The sequence below is a fragment of the Pelmatolapia mariae genome, linkage group LG3_W (genome assembly GCF_036321145.2).
Source record: "Pelmatolapia mariae isolate MD_Pm_ZW linkage group LG3_W, Pm_UMD_F_2, whole genome shotgun sequence".
NCBI lineage: Eukaryota > Metazoa > Chordata > Actinopteri > Cichliformes > Cichlidae > Pelmatolapia > Pelmatolapia mariae.
The window spans coordinates 80904588-80925768 of record NC_086229.1 but is presented as its reverse complement, the minus strand read 5'-3'; the positions used below and the strand labels follow the sequence as shown (position 1 = coordinate 80925768).

The 21181-nt window shown below is 41.8% G+C and overlaps 2 protein-coding genes across 2 annotated transcripts; both read right to left on the bottom strand.

Moving 5' to 3' along the window:
- Nucleotides 1-26: 26 nt before the first annotated feature.
- LOC134624893 (uncharacterized) lies at nucleotides 27-11908 on the bottom strand. The gene is made up of 8 exons (XM_063470013.1): nucleotides 11792-11908; nucleotides 7226-7335; nucleotides 6578-6662; nucleotides 5526-5721; nucleotides 4050-5119; nucleotides 3123-3922; nucleotides 1356-1562; nucleotides 27-1261 (listed from the first exon to the last, which is right to left on the bottom strand). The coding sequence occupies exons 1-8, from the start codon at nucleotides 11881-11883 to the stop codon at nucleotides 1017-1019; spliced, it is 2805 nt and encodes a 934-aa protein (XP_063326083.1). The 5' UTR covers nucleotides 11884-11908; the 3' UTR covers nucleotides 27-1016.
- A 3043-nt stretch (nucleotides 11909-14951) lies between these two features.
- Nucleotides 14952-19984, bottom strand: LOC134619196 (ciliary neurotrophic factor-like). The gene is made up of 3 exons (XM_063464972.1): nucleotides 19622-19984; nucleotides 18838-19149; nucleotides 14952-16090 (listed from the first exon to the last, which is right to left on the bottom strand). The coding sequence occupies exons 1-3, from the start codon at nucleotides 19727-19729 to the stop codon at nucleotides 15950-15952; spliced, it is 561 nt and encodes a 186-aa protein (XP_063321042.1). The 5' UTR covers nucleotides 19730-19984; the 3' UTR covers nucleotides 14952-15949.
- Nucleotides 19985-21181: the final 1197 nt, after the last annotated feature.

Genomic DNA, 21181 nt, shown 5'->3' with positions numbered 1-21181 from the left:
CACAAACCAGTTTACGAAAACACAGCAAAATGTCATCCACTTTAATAAGTACAGATAGTATTTACAGTATGTACACCATAACACAATACTTTGTAATCACTACTGCATACTTTGATAGATTAGTAAGTATTTACATTGTGAATAAGACCATATGTTGATTTTGAAATACAGTTTTTTTTTAAATTATGTTACGCGATAAATTCAGGCGTGCCTTGATACATACTAGTTTGACTATGATCATGGTAGAGGTTTGCAAAAAACACTTCACAGGTGCATCATGGTCCGAGATTTTGAAGAATACTTTTTTTAATACACTCTTCATTTGGGAACCATGATTTGGGAGAACAACGTCAGTCAGTATCAAACACAAACTATACAGTTTCATACATTTTTTCACATGACATGTAGTCTAGTTATAAAGATCAGAACCACTGGTTTCTTCTTCCAAAGCTTTACACATTCATGTTTGGTCTTCAGCCTTCAGTGGAAAGAAATGCTAGACCAAGAACTAACTGCTGTAGTCACAGACCTTTGTTGCTTGTTTCTCTCTCTCTCATTTACGCTCACTCACTTGCCACTGTTTTCTAGTAAAGCAAAATGACATTTAAAAAAAATAAAAATAAAATAATACAAAAAAAAAAATCATTCGTTGTGTTTCAATGCATATTCACACATAAGTACATTTTTGTACAACCGCTTGAAAAGACATTTAAAAAAAAAGAAAGAAAAAAAAAAGAGACACCGGGCATCCGCAATGCCGAGTACACACATCATCTTTAACTGGAGTCACCCATCTGTCTTCTTAGCTTACTCATTGTTATTACACTACTCCCATATGACCAGAGACGGGGAATGCAGCTATACTTCAGAGTACGGCACCCATGTAAAAAATAAAATAAAAATAAAGGGGAAAGAGAAACTGCGTCCCATCGTGATCTAGAGTTTTTCCTCTTCATTGTGATTGCTGGTGGTTTTTACATTATGATATCTGTCCTGTGCCGCGTCTGCGCTCGGCCCTAGCAGACTGCAGCCGCGCTCTCCCTCCTCCCCTGCTTCTTCAGCAGCTGGATGCGGTTGTGGACGTAGAACTTGATGGCCCTCCAGTCTCGCTGGTTGCTCACCAACAGAGGGCAGAGTTCGAGGCAGCGTTCGCAGTCCGCCTTCGCGGGGACGCGCAGTTCCATGAGGTTTCTCTTCAGGTGAGTCTCCACTGCTACACGCTCGGCTTCTGACCAGGGACGCTTCAGGACACCGCGCTTCCCTGTGTGACCGAGGCAGAGGAGTGACACAGTTTAATGACTGAAGTATTAACACAAATGTTTGTGCGGTCACGCACTAATGATGACAGATTTTACCTGATTTAGGTGGAATGTTTCTTCTCTTATGGGCATTAGCTAAAGACGGGCTGACGACAGGTGACGGAACGGGCGCCTTTTTCTTCCGCGGAGGTCGGCCCGGTCCCTTCTTTTTCACTGTGACCTCTGTCTTCTCTTTAATTTCCTCTTTCTCTTCCTCTACCTCAGAATCTTCTGAGAAGGAATCTGCCGAGTTGCCAGACATGACTGCATGAAAAGAGATCAAACAGAGGTTAGTTATCCAAACGTACCAGCTAGCAAAACTGTTCAACCACACGGTTAATGTTACTTCAAATGTTAATAAATAAGTTCAAAGTTGTAAAATGTTCTTCTCAGACAAAATGATGTCTTTCAGGTAAGTTTTTTCTCGAGGGCTTAAAATGGGTCTCGGATTTGTAAACCTCCTCTCATGGGTGTGTTGCAGTTTAAATTGGAGACTACAGTATTTAAATAACGTTGCATGAAAATAACTCTGAATACATTTTAAAAATGAAATTTCAGTAACTACTTTGCATTTTTAGAACTACAGTTTACATTATTCAAGTTTTTAAAATGAGCCAGCCAGCAGGTGTTTGGTTTAGCATAACATAGCATAATGACTGGCTAATCGTTTTCCCTGTTGATTTTATGCAAAGCAAAGCTAACCAGCAGCTGGCTGATGCTCATTTTTTAAAGATGAGCCGGAGTTCCATTGATATTCTCATTTTATTCAATGAGCACACTACATTTCCCTGAGTCACCCCCCCCCCGCCAAGTTTCATATTAACCTCTAGTGCCATCTAGCAATGCAGCTGCACTAGTTTGTTTTAAATCCATGAAAGCTGCACTCTTAACTGGTGAAATTAGGGTTCACTGAAAAAAAGAAAAAAAAAGACATGATGCAAGTCAGGAAAAACGCCCCTAGGATAATCCCAATCTTTCTGGAAATATTCTGTAGTCTATATTAGACTAATTTATACTCCTCAGACATTACTGTTCAGGCCACACATGGCACTCGTGTTTCTTTTCTCATTTAATAATTATTTGTAATAACAGGACTAAACTATCCCATGGATATCACATTAACAAGCTGAACTGCTTTCACTGATATCTGTGCATAATAAAACCACCTACTGCTACCATCTTCTTTTTTACTGAAAGTCATTCATGTGGCTGAAACTGTTTCCATTAAAGTGAACAACTATGACAGTGCTGAGAGTTTTAATTAGAGGACAGCAGACTGATCCATGGTATTGGCATCGTATTGATACTAGGAGGATAGAATGAAAGTATTGCACCTATCTTATATGTTCAGTATGTAACCCTCTGAATTGTGTGGAAATGAAAACATTAAACAATAGAAGCGCTGCAGAGACATTCACATTTACATTCCAGGTCTCCAAAAAACACAGTTTCAACATACACAAAAAGCTGAAAGGTGTGCTTTATCATGTTAACTAATTATTGTGGAAAATTAAAAGACCATGATTTAGTGGTCATTAAAATGTGTTCAGAATTTGCAAACTGATGATGATGATTCATGTCATAATCATGAGACACAGATCTCCCATTCACAAGCTGCCTTTATAGAGTAAAAGTATCAGTAATACTGGTACTGTATCGGATCGATACTAGAAGCTGTAGTATCGCATAGCACAAGTTTTAACAGGCAGAAAGAGAAATTCATGCATTAAAGTAGCTGTTGATGGGCAAATACTCCTCGACCACTCAATCATTTCTACTGAATAGAAAAAAATTAAGACTAAAAAAAATAAATCTTTTCCTTACCGTCCAACTCGAGGCAGATGTGCTGCAGGCTCATCCCTCTGAAAAGCACTCCCTCCCTCTCTCCATAGAGAACGACTCGACCCACACGACCCATCAGTGCTGGGTCTCGTATGATAGTGGAGCAGTTCTGGGTCACGTGGTACTCGTGCTCCAGGAAGTCCTCCACCCGTTTGATGGCTCCTCCCTGGCCGTCACCCTCCTCCAGCAGTAGCAGCTGGGTAAGGATGGCTACCTGCCGCCGCACTCGTGTTGCCGTTAATGCTCCGGGGTTTTTAGCACCACTGGCTCGAGCCAGGTTTCTCAGGAGGTCTGTGCCGCGGAGTGGGGTAGCAGGGGAGTGGTAGGGCCGGGAGAAGACGTAGGGGCTCTCTGGGTCCACCCCCACGTTGGGGCTGGTTCGAAGAAGCAGGTCGAGGCAGGATTCGCAGTGTGGCGGGAGAATTAGTGGCTGAATGCGCCCTCGCTTGCCTAAGACACCAGCCCGTGGGAGATGACACAAGACCTGGCGCTCAAAGGGGGACAGGAAAGCTTCCATGCCAGAAGGGGAGCTGTTGCTGGCGTTGGGCTGAGGGGTGATGCGGTTACGGTAGTCCTGGATAGTGAGCTTGGCCACCTCGCATTCTCGGTGGCGATTGTAGAGGATGAGCAGAGAGAGGCTGGAGTGGCAGAGCAGGCGCCAGGCCTCGGCAGAGTGAGGAGAACGAGTCAAAGAAAGGAAGGAGGAGTGCTGCTGACGACGGAGATACAGGACCAGGCAAGAAAGGGAGGAGAGTAGTGGAGACATGTGATGTCTGTGTGTGCTGGAAAGGGAAGAAAGAGAAACATGCTTTTAAATTAGCAGTTGAATCCCAACCAACTTTCAAAAAACCTCAAACATAAAAACACTCAGATACAGCAGAGCAGAAAAAAGACAATAATTCACCGCACCTTACAATCTCTCCATTCTTCTCTTCAGGTGCATCATCCTCCCCTTCCGCGCTCAGCTCCAGCTCTTCATCTGGATCGATGTCCGGCTCCGGTGTAGGAGGTGGAACTAACTCCTCTTGATTTCTTGGGCTCTCCACTTCGACTTTTTGCTGCTCTTCGTGCTTTTCTTTCTTCATCCTCCGGCCCCTTCTGGGGGTAGACGCTGGCGGAGGTGACGGACTCTTTACCCGGGGCACCATTGGGGGTGCTGGGGGTTTTGTAGCGGGTAGTGGTAAGCTGGGTGCTTTCTTAGCAGCTGCAGGCTGAGCCGAAGCATTTGGTGAAAGCGAAAGGGAGAAAGAGACGGCGCCTGTGCTCGAACGGGTGGCAGGTGATTCCCTCTCCCTGGGAAAGAGAGAAGGGGGAGTTGGGTTGGAGGAGGACGACTGAGGGACGGCGAAGGAATGACTGTGAGTAGCAGAGGTGGAGGATGAAGAGGGGTGGGGTTGTGAGGCGCTGCCATTTGAAGAGCTGTGCGTGTGGAGGTGAGCCAGCTCCATGGCTGTTCTGACGTCCGGTTGGTTGGCGTGGTGCTTCTCCAGGTGGCGTGCTAGGGATCGGTAGTGCCGGCCGCAGTACGGGCAGTGCTGCCGCCGGCTCACCGTGGGACCACTAGAACTGCCGATGTTTATGTTGATGTTATTGTTTATGTTAGTGGTTGGGGGTGTCAGAGAACTGACTGCGGGCTGGGATCTAGGTGGGGGTGCAACAGGTGTCGGGCGGGAGAAGGAGGAGCAGGGGCGCCCAGGTCCTCTGGAAGAAGTGGGCGCATTATTCTTCTTCTTCGAATTGACCGCCGCAGGCAACTTGCGTTTCTTGCGGCGCCGAAGCATTCGACCCCTTATCTCCTCAAGTTCCTCTTCTTCATCATCGTCGTCGTCGTCATCATCTTCCTCCTCTTCATCCTCCTCCCGGTCTGAGTCACTGGGTTCGGAGTGGGTGAGTGGGGAGGAAGAGGGCGATAATGACCACGAGGGGGTAAGGTAATCAGAAACAGAGAGCGATAGTGGGTGGGGGCCAGCCTCTTCCTCCTAAATGGACAGATTAAAAAAAATAAAAGATGTAATTTTATTTTTTTAGTTCACAGGCAAAAAACAAAAAGAAAAAAATGCTCATGTTCGTCTCTCAATCGTTTCATTCTGTCTGCAGTGCCCATTTGAGAGTCTCCTGGATCCTACTGAGGACACAGAGTCACGTTTATGAATGGAAAAATAATTCCCCACACAGCTACCATCTGTAGCTTTTAGCATTACGGCTTAAAGCTTGCGTATGCATTGGTGGACTGTCACCTCATAGCAGCAGGGGTCTATGACACAGAACAACTGTAAGGAAAACTCTTAGAAGGCTCCATTCACTGTTGAGCTTTTATCTTTTCATGCCAGAGACAAATACAGAATAACGCCAAACATGTCATGTTTCCATCAGTCGGTAACTCACCAATGCATTCTCGCCCCAGTCCGTTAGGCTGTAGTCCACTGTGATCTCCTCCCCTTTGGCGATGTCTCGGATCGCTATGACAACTAATCGCACCTGGGTTCCGCAGTGGACTTCTCGAATCCTGCAGTTTGGCGGAGGGTGGAAGAGCACGGGTCCTCGAACACCACTTCCCCCCTCCTCCCCCAACTCTGGCACACTAGAAAACATGATGTCAAACTTGATTTAAACATGTAGTTTATTGATACAATTCAACTTGATCACAACAACAATAACCTTCAATTCTGTCATTCTCATACACAAGTGGTCCACATAAAGGCTTCAACAAATCAAAACAATTCAACAAGTCTTAGCCATTATTCCAGTTAATCAACCGAAAGTGCTTTACAAGAAGGCCACAATAAAACCAACCTGCGTCAACATGAATATGGCATCTGCTGGGAGTGTGGTGCATTAATAAAATCAGTCACATGTTCATGCTAAAGCCAGTTTAGTTATTTTTTCTCTGCAGTTATATTTATACAGGTACACTGCTTGCTTCACAAGCCTGAATATGACAATCATTCAGTGGGGAAATTTCAAAAAAAGCAAAACGCATGGATGCACATAAAAACGTACAAATCATCAACCTCACAGTTTGTTTTTTTTGGTGTAAAATCACCATCTGAATGGCCTAACCAACTTGGCAATTTCCTTTCATATAATGAAACTTTCCTTTACAGTTGCACCAGAAAGTTGCAGCTCTCTGCCTCTTTTCCATTTCAGTGACTTTCTGAAGCCTCTGTACCCCTACGTGGCTCCACGTCTTTACATGTGTGTGGTTTCAAAATGACAATGAAAAGCACATATGAATGTTCTGAGGTCGATGAATGTATGAGCCTTGCTTTTTAGTCAGCGAAAAAACAAACTCAATTTAGCACCTCTCTTGAAACTTTCTGCCTACAGAATTAACTTTCCTTTTCTGTGACACTGACACTGCAGGTGTGGCTAACTCCACGTGAGTCTTTTTTTCCCCTCAAAGATCATCTGAGCAAAGTGGTGAGAGTCCTACTTACCAGAGCTGAGTGGGGTCAGGCAGGTAGTAGGGACTGCCAGGTGGAGGGAGGCGGTCTTCTGCACCCTCAGGGTACTGGCCATCACCTGGGACAGAGTGAACGTTTTAAAGAAGACCCACTATGCTTCTCCATATTCCTTTTCCCATATATACACAATGTTAAAATGGTGAATTCTTTTATTAAGCATGGCAAAAGTTTCAAAACTTCAGATCTGCATGAGCTCAGAACAACCCTAAAGCTTGTTTTTTTATGTCTGTATCTGTATGTCGTTAAAGGCTATCCATAACAAGGTCCTCTCAGCTACATAGCTCTGGTTGTGGATACAGAATTCAAACCCACTTGCTGCTAAAAATCGAGGGGCATCCAATCAGAAAGAAAAGAAAAAAGAAAGTAGCAGTAAATGGAGGTTGCCCTTAAAGTAAAAGAAAACAGATTGAAACAAGCTGTTATATACTGGGTCATCTCTAACAGAGTCCAAGAATACAAATACGAGTTGGAAATTAGCATAATAGCTCCACTTTAAATCTCACACTTGTTATCACTTCACAGGTTTGGAAAGTAACATTTTCTTTCTCTCACCTAGGTATCAGTGGAGAAAAACACATCAACACCAGGTGGCAAACACATTGTGTGAGTCTTTACATTTACCGGGGCTGTAGCTGTGCTCGGACATGCTCTCCTCCTCTTCATCTTCTGTCACATATGCTCGGTCACACACCTTTACAGGTGTTCCCTTCCTTTTCCTCCCACACACACGGCTGTAGAAACAAAGTCAGGCCTTCATTTAGAAAAAAAAAACAAAAACAAAAAACCCCCAGCACACTCACACAAAGACTTTGTATAAACACGGGAGTGGATTGCAGAGCAAACAAAGTGATCGTGTGTACCTGCAGCAAAGTAATACAGGTGTATGCTCACGTGGATGACCTACTTAACTTGTCACGGTGGTAAAAAGTGATAAGAAAATCATTTTAAACTTGTGACTTTTTAAAAAAATTTTTTGGATATATGATGAAGACTAGAGCAGGATCTAGAAACTTCAGTAGTGTTGGGTTGATCTATTAAAAATGAATTCTGTGACTATGCATTTACTACACTGCACATCTGCATCAGTGCACCACCTGCTAGTGGGAGCGCAAACAAGGAAAGAAGGAAGCTAACAGGAAACAGTCTGCTGCTGGTGCAGCCAACAGCTTTTCTCTCTGTTCAAAATCATTTGTAACTTAACCACAAATTGTGGCTGAGCGAGCTGGCACGACTGATATCAACACTTTCCCTGTCAGCACCTCTCTTTCTCTCGCGCTCTGACTCGCTGTCACTCTCGTTATGTTGATGCAACATCTGTGTGGAATTTTTTTTTTTTTTTTTTTTAAATTGCATTTACTGTAACTTAATATTTAGTTGTCAACTCAACTTAATGTTAATATATCTCAGCTCTACTCTACATATGTGTGTGTGTGAGAAAGCAGGTGCACTCACAGTGTCAGCAGGGAAAAGAGTAAACTAGTCTGACTTTAAGTGGCAAGAGGATGTGGTAAAATTTTTACGGCTGAGCTGAAATGAGACCAGCTCTAATAAATTTGGTTGATAATAAAAATAAAATGTGTGCTTTCGATAATTCTTTTACTAATAAACATTCAATTTTCTACATTTTGTTTTATAAAGTTAGGAATGCGGTGTTTAAGTCAAGCCTGATGTCATCACATTCATTAAAATATCCCCAGTCTCCTCCTCATTGAGGAATACATTGTACTAGCTCAACACTGGTACTGAATCAGTAGTCTATCTCATCAAATGCCCAAAGTTTAGATATTGTGATCTAACAAATGCTTTAAAAATACAAATACATACAAGTATCACAGAAAATTGTACTAAACCCTGCCAAACATATTAAAAATTTGTTTGGCATGTCTAGCATTGAATTTTGAGATTGACATAGTTAAAAAAAAAAAACAACCAAACAAACTGTAATATAGTACAACACCATGATTGAACAGCTTAAAGAACCACCTCAACTTGACGTAATTATGTTCTCCATGATTTTATCAGGAATTTTGGTCCAGCCTTCTTTACAGCGTAGCTTCAGTTCATTGTGGTTTGGAGGCATTTGTTTATGCTCAGGTCTCGCTTCAGTATTTCAGTTTTGTTGAGGTCTGGACTCTGACTGGGTCATCGCAGCACCTCAATTCTTTTGTTTTTCAGTCATTCTGTTGTAGATTTGCTGCTGTGATTGAGATCACTGTCCTGCTGCTCGACCCAGTTTCTGCCAAGCTTTAGCTGTCAGACAGATAGCCTCACATCTGACTAAAGAATACTTTGGTATACAGAGAGCTCATGGTTAACTCAATGACTACAAACTGTTCAGTTATGTGGCTGCACAGAAAACCCAAATCATCACCCCTCCACCACTCTGCTGACAGCTGGTAAGAGGTCATCTGCACTTTGGTCTAAACTAGCCAAAGGATATCGCTCCAGAAGTCTTGTGGTTTGCTCAGATGTAACTTTGTAAACATGTTCCTTTTAGAAAACAGACTTCCTCCTGGCAACCTTTTCCAACAAGCCATACTTATTCAGTTTTTTCTAATTGCTCACTGTCATGAACTTTAATATTTAACATGCTAACTGAGGCCTGTAGATCAAGGATGTCAAATGTTAAAGCCCAGGGCCAGAACTGACCAGACTCCAATCTGGCCCACTGGAATGCTTTAGAAAATGTGAAGGAGTGCTTAGATTTTGACCTTTTAGCTGTAATGTTTAATCTTTTTTTCAGCTTCTCCTATTGATAAAGTCTCCACCGCCATCATCATTCATACTACACCAAAGTGGTTAAGTCATAGATAAACAACTAAATGACAGAAGTTTCTGTTTCTCCGCTATCTACTACAGATTAAATAAAACAGGTCTACTACTTCTATTTCAGTTAGACGGGCTTTGGTTAAAAATAAAAAAATAAAAAAATCGAACACTATGTTTTATAGATACAAGACACCTGGGGCAGTGAGCTACTAGAACCTTTTCTGTCATTTTATACAATTATCATGTAGAAAAAAAATGAGCCATTCTGTTGGTCTATATCTTTTGACTTATTTGAGCTACCCTGATAAGTCCTGCTGTGCTCAAAGGAGGACATCCTGGCCTTTCCAATGATATGTTGGGGTGGCCTCTTTTAACTCCAGATAGGCAGGACTTCACAAAAAGAGTTAAACTATAAGATACTTGCCTCCTCGGTTCTCAGGAGGATATGGAAGGCGTAAAGGTGTACTTGTTTTTACAGGACTACATATATGTTCAGCAACATTTGTACTGACTGCTGTCTTTATAAATAACACCACTATATAATTAGTGATTTGCTAAACTAGAAATGCCAGAAATCTTTAAATTAATGTATTTCACAAACATTAGCAACTTATAACCTCTTATATCAACAGAGTTCACCTATGGAGAACCTGTTCACTTCCGATGAACCCAGTTACATTGACTCTCTGACTTCAACTCACCTACATGGTGAAAAAATAAAATTATTTACACACACAATAATATTTGCAGATGGATGGATGGATATAACACTGATTATATGTCTGAACGTTAATCAAAAACTATGAATGTTATTCTTTTTTTATTATTATTTATTTTCTTACAGGAAAGGCTACTTTGCCTTTAAAATGCTGGCAGCCTGGTAAAGTGTGTTGATTGTTTGGATAAAGACTAATCGATTGTGAAAGAATAACACAATTTGCAATCATTGCGAGTGTGACTACAGAAATTACCATGCACATTAGAAGTTTAAATACCCAGCTTGCTGTGGTGGTGGACCGTAACTATCATTTTGTGGCTGCTGCTAGTTTGTGTGAAATCAAAACGGCAATGCCCTTACACTGAAAACTAACAGATTTTTTAAAAATCACATTGTGAATATTACATTACATTGTAGGTCTACAGCTCCAGAGGGCTCAACTCATTCTGCACAATTCTGCCAGCACCCTCAATGAAACAGGAAGTCCTGACGGGTGGTAGTTGTCCCCCATTTAGAAATTATCTGACCCCTCTGGACTCTGCACCACCATCTGCTCAGCACTGATGTGAACATGTGCTGCAGATGGTGCCAAGAGTATTAAAACAAACCCCCCCCCCCCCCCCCCCCCCACACACACACACACACACATAAAAAAAGCATGGCGTCAAAGCTGCTGGAGACCAATTCCAAACTACTTCCCAGAGAATCTCTTGCATTATGTCCAAATAAGTTTAATATAAGACAACATATAAGTTTCATAAGGACATATTTGTGTTTAAGTTATTGTTCTACAAACAAATAGATCATTGCATTCAACAGAAAAATAATCTCATGCAGTCTACTCAAATACTACTGGATTTACATCATGTGGCTGACTAATAAAAATGCAGAGAAGAGGTGATCATTGGAGAGGATTAACAAACACTGATCTACTGCACAGCTATATTTTGAGGCTTAACACTACACTTATTAATCAAAAATGGCCCCACCCCTTTAAGCAATCACGTCAGTCTGTAAAAGGAAATGACCAAAAAAAAAAAAAAAAGAAGCATGATTAGCAAAACACTGCGTGCCCAATTCACTGAGCACGGTGACAGTTAAGTGTTTTGGGGGGCATTTTGGTCGCGGTCAGCAACTTTGTTTACTCACACCACACAAGCCACGAGTCATGATCTACACCAGCTGAGCACTCGAGAAGTGCTGAGAGCTGAACGACATTGTCATTGAATAATACGTTCAGTCTAAGAAATCATATGACTGAGGTTACCGAGGAGAGGGAAAGATATAACTGACAGTCTGGGTTACACAGCTGACGGCTCCTGCTGAGGACATGCTAACATTAATGCTAAACCACGGCTAGCCCCGTTAGCTTCCAACGGCTAACGTTGGTACTTCTGCCCCGTCAAAATCTCAAAAAATAAAAGGATGGCGCTTAAATGCACAGCGGGTTGGATGGTGGAGAGATGCACCTTCGCCGGGCACACCAGCTGCAACCCGCAGCTGAACGAAAATCACTTTCCATTCCCCGTTTTCTGCAATATTACGCTGAAATCATGCACGCGAAAAAAAGGGCTTCTAATGGTAACTAAAGAGACGCGCACGGCGCGTGCGTCTACGGCGTTGCATTTTGCTCACAAATCTCCGCTGAGAAAAAAGGATCGCTCGCGGCCACAAGCCGGAGGCTCGCCGGTCTCACTCACCCCCGTGGAGGCGGCGGTTTGCTCCCATCCCCGTCGCTGTCGAGGGTCGGTGGCTCCCGGTAGTCAAAAGGCGACCGAACATTCTCCGCCATTAGAACTGCCTTCCCTACCTCTCGCGCTCCGGTAGATTGCACAACGCGCATGTGCACAAGATCCTTTGGGGTTCTATTGGTAAAATGGGGTGCACTCACCTCTATGAGCGAGAAGCTAGTTTAATTTTATTGACGCGTTATTTATTTATATGTTTACTTCATATGGCGACAGTTTAACTTTCAAAGACCTAAAACAGAAATAAAGACTAGCAGCAGACACGAGTGAAATACAACTAATATAACTATAACTGCTAAATACATGTATCCAAGTGCGTTTAAATTTCGTATACCTCACGATAACACAGAAGAGCATTTTAAAGTCTAGGCTGTTTTACAGCTTTAGTCATTACGTCTCAGATTACAGTCTTTCATACCCTCAATCCCAGTGAAAACCTCCTACATTTTAGTGTATAATATACAGAATGATTATACGTTGATAAAATTGTCCTAACTTTTGAGCTGAAAAGCAAAATAAACATTTTTAATAACCGTCTGCAAAATGGACTATCAGAAAGATGAAAACAGGTTTTCTGAGTGCATGAAAAGCTGTTATTTTAGAGATAAGGGGGGTTGGCTGGTGATCAATAGCAAGAGTATGTTCTTGTTTGCTCAATGACAATACATATACATAACACATTTTTACAAAAATGAAAGACTTACTTGTTTCCCCTGCTAGTGAATGTTTAATATGCCTCATTGCACTTATATGATTACAATACTTTGAAACGCATTTTCTCACACAAAAACTAACGATGAAAATTTCAGAAAACAGATATGAGACATACAGTACACGTTACATAAGACGTTATTAACAACTTTATCTTTGGTTTGCATATATGGATGAATGAAGCAGGACAAAGAGGTCACGTATCATTTATCATTTTGTGGTAATGCTGAATGTTACTGTATACATATTCACCATCATATAATGATAATATATGATTTAACTGCATGTTTTTCTCTTGTTTTGTTTTTTACATTCAGTTGTGTGTTTCTTTTTTACCACCTGTGCGCTGTGTATGTGATCTGAAAACACTGGCTGTGAGCATTGATAAAACTGTTTTGATGTTTGGTGTTGTCAAGAGTCTGAGATTTTGTGAATGTATTTTTAACAACCGGCTTTTGCACTTTTGAGATAAAAAGGTGGAAGGTTTCAAGAAATGTAGCTTCGCAAATGTGAAAAATCATTACATGCAATTTCCTAAGTGAAAACGCAAAGTCATTTTCTTCCTGCTTTTTTTTTTTTCTCATGGAAACCACTTATAGCTTCAGGATAAAAATGGTGGGTGGCATGGTCAGTTTACTTGTTGTGGAATATTTCTTCACGCTGCTTTAGCTTGGGATAAAATTGTGTCTGATATTCTTGAGAATCTGTGACCTGACCCCAAAAAAGACACAAAATGCTGCTGTGGCAAACTGATCATGGGAATCCTTTTATTCTGCATTGACTTTTTCACTCAGTTTCTATTTATCTTTGAGCCACAATATCCGAGACTTCAAATCTTTTTGAAAATGCATTCATTTTTGTGTTTGTATTCTTTTATGTCATGTAACAAAGTTTTTCAGCGTTCCCTAAGCACCATCCCTACAGGTGTTGATGTCCTGTAGTGAAATTGAGCTTAAATGTAAGATTACTTGGCCTCAGTGAAGTAAACACACAGTTTCTTTCTATGTTGAGTGATTTGTTGGTTACAAAGCAGGAAACAGTTTCGAATACAGTGTTGACTTTTTCACACTTTTTTTTTAAAGAGAAAGGACCAAAGTATCATAAAATATATTAAACAATGATGGGATAGAGTAACGTTGTACATTTTATGATAACTGCTTAATATATCAACAGATGTACAGTAAAATGACCTTTGACCTTATCTCAGCTGCAGTAGCATTACCTCTCTGTTATATACTCATGCTTAAGTATGCAACGTTTGTATGTAATAGCTTGATGGGTGCTATGCTGTGTGCATTTCTTACATCACGACTTTCAGACATTGATTTTATTCAGAGAGAGGAGAAACTTGTCGACGAGCTTGTTACATTGTATCGTGTAGGTTGTGAGATGGTTGTGGCTTATATATCACCTTTGAACTCTTCTGCTTTTTCTTCAGTCATTCCTCCGACTTACACCACTACTGAAGCTTCCTCTCTCTTACTTCACTTGACGCTACATGTCCTCAGTTTCATTCATCAGTAATTGTACTGCTCAAGCGATCTTCACAAGAAACTAAAACAATGTGCGACTGGTTTAAAAAGCAAAGAAAAAAGTAAACACACAATTGAAATGATTTACCAATTATTACATATTATGTGACACGTTTAAATCATATTTTTATTATCAGAGGTGGACAATTCATTTTCCTAAGAGGCTATTTGAAAAACTGGGACTGCAGTGGAGGTCCGCACCAAGCTTATAAAAAGATGAAATTGAGCAGAATGGAGTTCATCTTACTGGTGCAGCCTTTCACAACAGTCCCAGTTTCTCACAGGAGGTCTTTGGAAAATTAAGTGTCCACCCCTCATCTATATTAATGGTTTATTTTCTTGGCACCAAAAATGCTAGGAGGCAACAATCCCTTGAGGGCTGCGTCAGGAAGGGGGCATGTTTGCTGGGTATGACCTGCTGTTAGGTCAGTAGTAACATTGACACAATTTCTGTCATTATGCTTCTGTATGCCACCAAAGTGGATTTTAAATAAACAGACAAGCCAGTTGTCCAGGGACTTTTCAGTTTCTAAAAATGGGGGTTGTGTATAAAAATGATTGTAATTTCTAAAAAGGTCAAGCAGTATTTTCATTAAAGCCCTGAAGTTAAAGCTGAAAGCTGCATTAAAATCCTCGGTAGTGGTTTGCAAAGAAAAAAAATTAGACCGAAATGTGCAATTGTCTAAAAACCTAATCCTAAGTGCAGTTCATCATACTGTCTACATGCCTCAGACTTGATGCCCTACCCATGTTTATTATAGATATTTCATCTTTTACAGTATGGCTTGAATTAACTTGTATCCAATGCCACAGTGACACGCTTCACATCAGAGGTCATAGGACACGACCCAGAAGACAAAGTAGAACCAATACCAACAAAAAACAAAGATTAAGATGAGCTTTTAATCTTCAATACATATCCAGTTATTCATCACAGACAAAAGAAAAGCATGGTCATCAGATATTCACCATACCGGCAAGTGTGGAAGTCACAGCTCATTCACTGCGTGAGCGTATACTGTGTCAGGCATTTTAAACTACAGTGAAATCGCTGCGTTTCAGAATGTTTGATATTTTTGGTAACAGACAGTACGGCCCTACTGTAAAATATCCATCCGAGGGCAGGAGAGAAAAAAAAAAAAAAGAGTTTGAGAACCACTGGTCTAATAGTTCCACCTTGTGAACAGTGTAGCAGCAAATTCAAGTATAACAACAGGAGAGAACCTGGCGACCAGAGCAGCAAAACATGACACTTGATCATCACAGACTGTGCCAGCCCCATAAACATCCGATCGGCCAGCCTATACACGACAACATGAAATCTAATTTGGAATTGTTAAATATGTTAGTAACGTGGTACATGAAGAAAAGCTGTTTAAATTAGTAAATGGCTACATATTTAGCTGCATGTCAGTCACAGTTTAACAGTCGTGTTTTTATGGTGTTAGTCTAGCAGTCAGATTTTGGAGTGTTAAGAACAGCAGGTAGTTAGTCATCAAAAGTAAATCTACTTAAATAAAATAAATTATACACAGCATACACAAAAAAGTCACTTTCAAACACTCTTAAATGCCACAGCACAAAGCAAACTGATGGTTTCACAAGTGTAAAGTCTGCACACTCTTTTTTTTGTCCAAAGAACCGACAACTGTGGCAAACCAGAGGGCTCTTTAGCGCTTGCTGTGGAAATACTAATGCCTAGGAAAAGCGGTTTACTTTGCTAAAGGAGCTTAGCTGGGATTTTACTTGAGTGTTCACAGAGTATATTCCATATCACCTTACAATTTTGAATTTGGAATACATCAAGGGGAAAGCTGGCTGCTGAATAAGCTCGTTCATAGATGCCGATCGACTCTAACTAGGGAATTTAGGCCTCCTCTGCTCCTTCTCTCTCCGTGTGCAACACATGGAGAGTTTTCGCGGCATGATCAGACCAGTGGATCAGCTCCAGCAGCACTCGATAGGTCCAGAGTTTGAACCCGAAAACTCCCCCAGAGCCGTCGGTTTCCTACACAGAAGAGAGCAAGATAGAGCAATAGATGTCTCTCATTAGGAGTGAGCCCTTGCATGAAAAATCTGCTAAGAAACTGTTTTGGCCTAATGAACATGTCCACACTTGGTGAAACTCATTTGGATTGTTTACTAAATAACTAATTAAAATTAATGCCACCCTTTATATTTGACAATGACAATTTCACAAACAAGCACTTAAATCACACATCCAATGGCTACAAAGTACCATTAGCATACATCTGAAGTTATCAACAACCAGATGACTTCACATTAAATATTTGGTGCTTCAATTCAGTTTTATATAGTGCCAAATCACAACAGGAGTCACTTTAAGGTGGTTTATATTGTAAGGTAAAGACTTCAATAATCAGACGATCCCCTATGAGCATGCAGTTGGCAACCAAGGGAAGGAAAAACTCCCTTTTAACAGGAAGTAACCTCTAGCAGAACCAGTCTCAGGGAGGAGCGGCTATCTGCCGGGACCACATGGGACTGGATCTGCTGGATGTGAGGGGAGGAAGAAAGGACAGAGACACACTGTGGAAGAGAGCCACAGTGAGTGGAAAAAAGTGAATAAAGAATAAACAGTGGATTATGGGAAGCTTGCAGCAGCAATGGAGGATTCAGGGTCACCTGATGCAGCCCTAACTATATCCTTCATCAAAAAGGAAAGTTTTAGGCCTAATTTTAGAAGTACAGAGGGTTTCTGTCTTCCGAATCCAAACTGGGAGCTGGTTCAACAGAAGAAGAGCCTGAAAGCTGAAGCCTCTGCCTCCCATTCTACTTTTAAATACTCTAGTAACACCAAGTAAGCCAGGAGGCTGAAAGAGAAGTGCTCTATTGGGATGACCTACAGCCCTCTATTTTGTTCCCCACCAACCTGTGGGAGAAATATCCATCCATTTAGTCTGTTGTCGATGCAAAACTAAGGACAAATACAACCAGGGTTTTCTTGAAAATTTCAGGGCCTGAACTAATGATTTGAACTGTTTGTAAACACCGTTAGTCACATTCACACAAAAGCTGTAATTCATGTAATACAGGGTTTAGTCACAACCGTGCTGAGATTTTAGGTTTTCCATCTGATGAGAATGTAAAGTCAGAGCCTGGCTACTCTAAAATAAACGTCTTTTTTCGGGTTCTTAGTCAGATTTGCCGTTCATGATCCAAATATTGTGATGACTTTAAAATAAATGCATTTAAGCTCATAGATGTAGGTGTTGAAACTGAATTTTATCCACTTCAGGGGGTTTACTTGGTCAACCCGATGTCAAAGGGTTGAAATCAGTTACATGGAGAAAGCCAGGGACATAAAGACAAATCATAGTAAACCTTTACAGCATACTGTGCTGCATGCACGGTTTTAGTCTATATGATGCCACAAAGTTTAATTTTTAATCAGGGTTGTGTCGAACCATATCACATGTATGAATTCTTCTTACGTGATGTAAAATATATCACTGCTGACTTTACTGCTATTGCGACACCATTTACATTCCCTAGAGCAGCGGTCCCCAACCCCCGGGCCTCGGACCGGTCCGTGAGTCGTTTGGTACCGGGCCGCGAGAGTTGAGGCTCAGGTGTGAAATGTATGGTTTTCAGGGTTTTTATCGGTTTTCAGCGTTATTTTGTTATCGTTTTTATCGTTAACTCAGTTTTCCTGGGTCTTTTCACGTGCGTTATGAATAAATCTTCTTTTTTTCGGTACCGGTACTAGTTTTATTTTGTTGTATTTATCCGCGACACCTTAAAGGCCGGTCCGTGAAAATATTGTCGGGCATAAACCGGTCCGTGAGGCAAAAAAGGTTGGGGACCGCTGCCCTAGAGTGTAAATCTAAATAAAGGAGACAAACCCGGGCATGTCTGACGCCGAGAGCTGCGCGTCAGCCTCCAGTGATGATGATTTAGTACCTAAAAAGGGAGCTACTGCAACCACCTCCAACAAAACAGAAAACATCTGCTCCCACTGAAGGTGGAAATGACAAGCTTGGTTCACTACATGAGACAGAAACCACACTGTTACTACCAAGCAATGAAGGAGGAGAGATGATCAGCTGGTGATGCGCCACCACAGAGCAATCAGATGACTCCACGAGCATCGCTGGAGCGCTCACTAGCTGCACTCGATGCGTCAGGAAGAGCAGACAGTGGATGGAAATTACTGATGCGGTTACACGGCGGTGAAGGAGGGATTTAAGCAGCTTGTTAAAAAGCTTGAGCTGAGATACAATATCCCAGGCAAAGCATATATTTTCAGTGTTATTATGTGATGATACTGTGCTGCTCCTGCAGAGTTAGAGGGAGGAGAGGGTTCACACTGGACCTCAGTGTGAAGAAGTTATTTTATACATTAAAATTTCCGGGGAAAACTCTACCTAAGCTACTTCTGAGCTCACATTTTCCTGTCCTTCGTCACTGCTATTGCACTATAATGCAACTGCTGCAGGCACCTGTTTCCATAGATTCACACTTCACAATAAGGAAGTGTGTCAGCTCACTGGAAAAGGGTGGAAAATGCTGCTAGGTTGCAAGTATCAATAAAACGTTCTTCGGTGTTTTTCCCTAGATTGTCAGAAATCTCCCAAACGTTCTTGAAATATTGTGATATATTTTGAGGCCGTAATGCCCACCACCACTTTTAATGTGTTATGGGCTGTGGACAGTGGTGAGTGTCATCATAATAGAGGAAAGGCCACAAGGACATGACTAACTACAAAAAACCCCAAACGGCACCTCATTTACCTCATTACACTGATTATCAGGGGTAACCTCCAGGTTGGTGCCGTCGGTCTCCACCAAACCTTTGGTGCTGTACAGCAAGTGTTCCAGTCGGGCTCGCACGTTCTTCCTCATGGACTCGTACTCATCCTCCAGCTTGCCCCATTCCTCCTCTTCCTTCTGGATAACACGGTGGAGCAGCCCGAGGCACTGTCGCAGAGCAGAGTGCAGCAAGTGCACCTGCTCCTCCGTGCTGGGCTCCTCAGATTCTGGGGACGGGGACACGAGGCGCTTCCCATCTGGGGTGTAGCTGGACAGGAAGGTCTCCCTCTCCGTCTGAAAAGATAAATAAATATAAATTTGTCCCACTTCGATGCAAACAGGTCACTTACCTTGCACCCTTTAATCTCATTTTAGTATAAGTCTATTTTAGGGACCAAGAGATAACCATTGATTAAACTGATCAATTAAGAGCTTTTCTAAAAGGATGGATGGCAGCAGGGAAAAAAAATCCAATACAATCTATCCATTAGGTTCCCCTTGGGAAATTGAGTGGTGGGGTGGAGGGTATTTTTTAGTGTAATTACCCCCCTCCCTCCACTCCACAGTATCTGCTCCAAGAACAAACTAGTCAGCGTTAAATCCTGCTGTGAAAGACAGACACAGTCCAAAAGCGACAGGTAGCTAGCTGCCTGGATACTGAAACACTATGGCTTTAAAGAAAGCTCCAAATAACTGAGAGGGGAGCGTCCCAGACAGAATGACCCGCATGAGCTAAGAAGAAAGAGTGGCTACTCTGATCACTCACGTATAGCCGGAGCAGACTGGTACACTCATGGTGCAGTAGCCGGGCAAGAGCCACCGCTTGTCCCGTCAGCGAGCGGCCAGCTATCGGCTGCTCCTCCTGCTCTGCCATTTGCTCTCAGCCGTGTTTATGTCAAAGGTGGGCTAGCAGCGAGCGGGGCGCAGACCGACCGACAGGAGCAGAAACAGTCCCCCTCCCCTCTGGCAGCGAAACTACGCTGTGTGGCTGTTTCTGGATACTTTTGCGGTCTGAACACGAGCCGGAGATCCACGCGGGGGACAGCCAGTGGAGCCCGATTGTGCGGGTGCTCATTTGGCATGTACACCAACAAGAGGGGATGTAATTGGTTCCGCCAGCCACGGTGTGCGTGTCTGTGCGTGTGTGTGTGGTGGGGTGTACAGAAAACGTCACCATGCGGCCCACCCTTCCACGCATAATAAAAACTCTGTTTATTGGAATAGCTTTTCCCCCCTTCTCTCCAGCAGCTGTAAACAACGATGGAAAACTACATAGGTTTGTTGTATAAGTAAAAAAAGAGTAAGTTAATTTTTGTTCAATGCATTGTTTGTTTAGTTTTTATAGTTTTTATTAAAAGGTCAAGACTAACAATTAATTTTGCAATGCGCTGGTGATGTGTGGGAAAATATATCTCAATTAATGTTTAATGTGGACCCATTTTATTTTCCTTATTTTGTGTCTACACACAGCTTTGTGCAAAAAGTCTTGCGCCACCCTTCATTTCTTTATATTTTACTTCTTGTGATTTATTTTTGAAGTGGTCTTAAATAATAGTTCTTTAGGATTTCTGTAGGTCTGTCAAAGTTTGTCTTTGGACGTTAGCTGCTGTGTATTGTGCCTGACCATTTTCAGAGGAATGTTTTTTGTTTGTTAAACCATTTACACCGACCTATTAATCATTCAACCATATAAACGCACCTAACTCAAAGGGATGAACCAGTGTTGTGTCTACACATGACAGAAAACTTAGCAGAGGACCAGTTTTAAATTGCAAAATTTCCCCTCATTTCTTTACTTTAAGCGACAAAAAATGCCAAAGCTAACACAGTCTAGCAAGCATAAAATAGTATAAGGTGATTCCTAAAGACCTATTAGCTGAATATTTGTTATATATTGTGCAGTGTGTCTTGAAAAAAAACTGAAGAAGCTGGATAAATTGAGGACAAAAGAAGAAATGGCAGACGAAAAGAAAACAGCAGATTAGCAGAATCTGAAAGTCATCTCCTTAAGAAATAGGAAAAAGTCCAGCAAATACCTGACACAGAACTGCTGATCCATCTACTGTTTAATGAAGGCTCATCAGAAATGCTCTCACTGAAAGGGTGGCTGTAAAGACATTTTTTAAAGGAAGGGAAACATGAGAAAAGGATGAGGCACGTCAAAAATACCCAAGGGCTGGACTGAAAATCAGTGACAACAGGTCTGATGGAGTTATAACACCAAAACTGACATTTTTGGTTTAAATCATCATCTGTAAGTACAGAGGTGGTCAGGCAAGTGGTAACGGTGTCTACAGCCATCTGTAATGAAATTATGAACACAGAA

Bases quoted from the DNA above. Each gene is read 5' to 3' on its own strand.
- LOC134624893 (XM_063470013.1), bottom strand. From the start codon at position 11,883: ATGGCGGAGAATGTTCGGTCGCCTTTTGACTACCGGGAGCCACCGACC. The intron at 5,722-6,577 runs GTAAGTAGGACT...CATGTTTTCTAG, and splicing joins CCTGACCCCACTCAGCTCTG to TGTGCCAGAGTTGGGGGAGG. The intron at 1,262-1,355 runs GTAAAATCTGTC...TCGGTCACACAG, and splicing joins AAACATTCCACCTAAATCAG to GGAAGCGCGGTGTCCTGAAG.
- LOC134619196 (XM_063464972.1), bottom strand. From the start codon at position 19,729: ATGGCAGAGCAGGAGGAGCAGCCGATAGCTGGCCGCTCGCTGACGGGA. The intron at 19,150-19,621 runs GTGAGTGATCAG...TTATCTTTTCAG, and splicing joins CCAGTCTGCTCCGGCTATAC to ACGGAGAGGGAGACCTTCCT. The intron at 16,091-18,837 runs GTAAATGAGGTG...TCTTCTGTGTAG, and splicing joins CTGATAATCAGTGTAATGAG to GAAACCGACGGCTCTGGGGG.